Source organism: Penaeus chinensis, chromosome 18 (genome assembly GCF_019202785.1).
Source record: "Penaeus chinensis breed Huanghai No. 1 chromosome 18, ASM1920278v2, whole genome shotgun sequence".
Classification (NCBI taxonomy): domain Eukaryota; kingdom Metazoa; phylum Arthropoda; class Malacostraca; order Decapoda; family Penaeidae; genus Penaeus; species Penaeus chinensis.
The window spans coordinates 2,703,937-2,706,436 of record NC_061836.1 but is presented as its reverse complement, the minus strand read 5'-3'; the positions used below and the strand labels follow the sequence as shown (position 1 = coordinate 2,706,436).

Genomic DNA, 2,500 nt, shown 5'->3' with positions numbered 1-2,500 from the left:
ATCAGTAGTAACTTCACAATCTTTTAAAGCACAACTTCTGAATATCACTTTGAACACACTCCTTCTGCCAAACCTGCTGTCAATCATTTCCATAATACCGCTTCTTTCTTATATGCATCTGCATGCAATCTTATTTTAATGATCTATATTATCTACAAGCAGACAATAAAATAAAATACCTGTCTTTCTTTTTTTACCTTTGGATTTAAAAAGGCTGCATCAGCAAGATAATGAAGTATAGTGTAGACAGCATCATCTTTCCGACAGATCTCAGGAATTTCTTGACACCCTGAAGGTCCCCTGCAACCTCCCTCGAGCTGTAAGTCTAAGTGCCGAGCACATCTGCGAAGGAGCCGTCGCACTTCAACCACATCTGCTTGCTGGTAAGAAGAATGAATGAAACTTAAGATACCTTACATTTGTACTTTATTCCTTCGAGAATAGCTTACAGATATAAGAACACAGTCACTTTGAGTAATTTTTTTGTTTCATCTTCTAATCTTTGTGTGTGTTTTTTTCTTTTCATAGTCATATTCATATTTTATCTCTAAAATTTAGAATTTATGGAGTCATTGTAATCAATTATTAATTTACATGTAAATACATTTACCAATGACATAACATTTAATTTTCCAGTTAAAGATTAATTAATCATAGTTATCATGATTCACTTATTTGCTTTAAAAGTATAAAAAACAAGGACACAAGTAATCTCAAACACAGAAAAAGACCCAAGATCACATGATTCTGTAACTGGATAATCGAGAATGCACTGGCATCAACAGCAGATCATTCATTGTATATGATGTCTCCCCTCCTCCTTATACTTCCCTTTCCTACTCCCTCTCCCTCCACTCTTTCCTCTCCTGCTCTGCCAACGCCTCTCATTCCCAAATCTTCCTTAAACTTACTCTTCACCTCCCAATCAGCCCTCTTCCCTTCTATTCTCCCTTTTCCCCATTTTACCCTTCTCCTCCTAACCTCTCCCCTCAACTAGCTGTATAAATAATAAATGTGCATAAGAATTTTGACAGAAAACAAAATATTTCAAGTCTACACAAACGTTTATTTTTTTGTTTGTGTGTATGTACGTGTATGATCCTCTGCCGATTAACACTGCAAAATTCATACATTTATCATGCTCAACATCAAAACCAACCAAAAATAATATAATCTCTTTCAGACAGCACATTTCGGTCAATGGTTCACTTTTACTAAACAGACCTTAAGCAAAAGAACCTACTGTGATTTCCCTGCAAGATGAGCGCTTGGAGAGGAGAGCCACATAGTTGGGGAGAGACCAAGAAGGACAACAGCGGCCAATGGATGAAGTCTCACAGATGGGCCCAAAATCCACTGGGGAACGCAACCGATCATCCAGCTCACATATGGCATGCAGGTGCCTCAGCGTGAGTAAAGAGTCCATCGGCAGTGTGCTCTTTACCACGACATGGCCGTACTCTGGTACTGTGAGAGATACAGGATTTAGTGAAATGTGACACTGACTTTCGGTTAAAATCTTGATCTTGTTTTTGTTTACATACATACATACATACATGCAAGCACACACGCACACATGTATATGCATGTGTACATGTATATGTAAATGCAAAAGTAATTAGACATTTAAATATATGTTTACACATGTGAATATACACATACATATATGTATATATAAACAAATATATTTTCTTGGATTTCTTGGAGTGTCTGTACTGTCGAAAAGAAGGCCCATGCATACATAATATGTATTTCATTCTCTCTGCATTGAAGAACCGAAACCAATCTCCCTCGGACGACATACCTACAGGGTTACAGAAGAACCCATCCTCCCCATAATGTTCATGATCATGAAGATAGTGATCATGCTCATTCTCTGGATAGTGATTCTGGTGGTCCCACTCATCCTCCAGGTTGTACTCGGAAGGATTCTCTTCTCTGTCCATGAGGATCTTCAGGGCCACCATAGGAGTCTCTTCGCCCATGCTAGTGTTGTTCTGGCCTGAGCTCGTGCTGCAGTTGTCCGATACCTCCACGGGCCCATCTGTCGTCAGCTCAATGCAGATCTGGAAGGGCATAGATGTGTATACATTATGGATATCTCTGGGATAATACCTTAAGGGGTGTGGATATGTATTCATGAAGGATACTTCTGGGATACTACTGAAAGTATGGTTATGAAGACCTTATCCTTTATCTTTATCTACTATTTCAAGATTATAGTGTTATGTATTCTTGTACATCCATATATAATGTAAAAAAAAAAAAAAAAAAAAATGATGTCAACCTTCAGCAAAATCAAAATACCATAAAATTACCATCATTTCCAGATCACACACACTTTTACCAACCAACCAAACAGACAAACAAGTCCCTCCATTTTAAAACCTCATAAACGAGAACCCTCAAAATCCCACAGCTTACACATCCTGGCCTCTGACCTAAACTTACCTGATGTTTGTGGCTCTTCTTCCCTCCGCTGGTCTTTTCCTGCTTGTCA

General features: G+C 38.4%; 1 protein-coding gene across 2 annotated transcripts in view; it reads right to left on the bottom strand.

Annotated features, from left to right (window-relative positions):
• LOC125034438 (protein dispatched-like) overlaps nucleotides 1-2,500 on the bottom strand; it is a 106,870-nt gene that overhangs the window by 9,670 nt on the left and 94,700 nt on the right. For both annotated transcript variants that reach the window (XM_047626185.1, XM_047626186.1), the window contains 4 exons: nucleotides 2,452-2,500; nucleotides 1,805-2,066; nucleotides 1,244-1,467; nucleotides 198-380 (listed from right to left, as the gene is read on the bottom strand). The exon at nucleotides 2,452-2,500 is cut by the window's right edge and continues 149 nt beyond it. In XM_047626185.1, coding sequence (XP_047482141.1) covers nucleotides 198-380; nucleotides 1,244-1,467; nucleotides 1,805-2,066; nucleotides 2,452-2,500 — 718 coding nt within the window. The remainder of the gene's footprint in view (nucleotides 1-197; nucleotides 381-1,243; nucleotides 1,468-1,804; nucleotides 2,067-2,451) is intronic.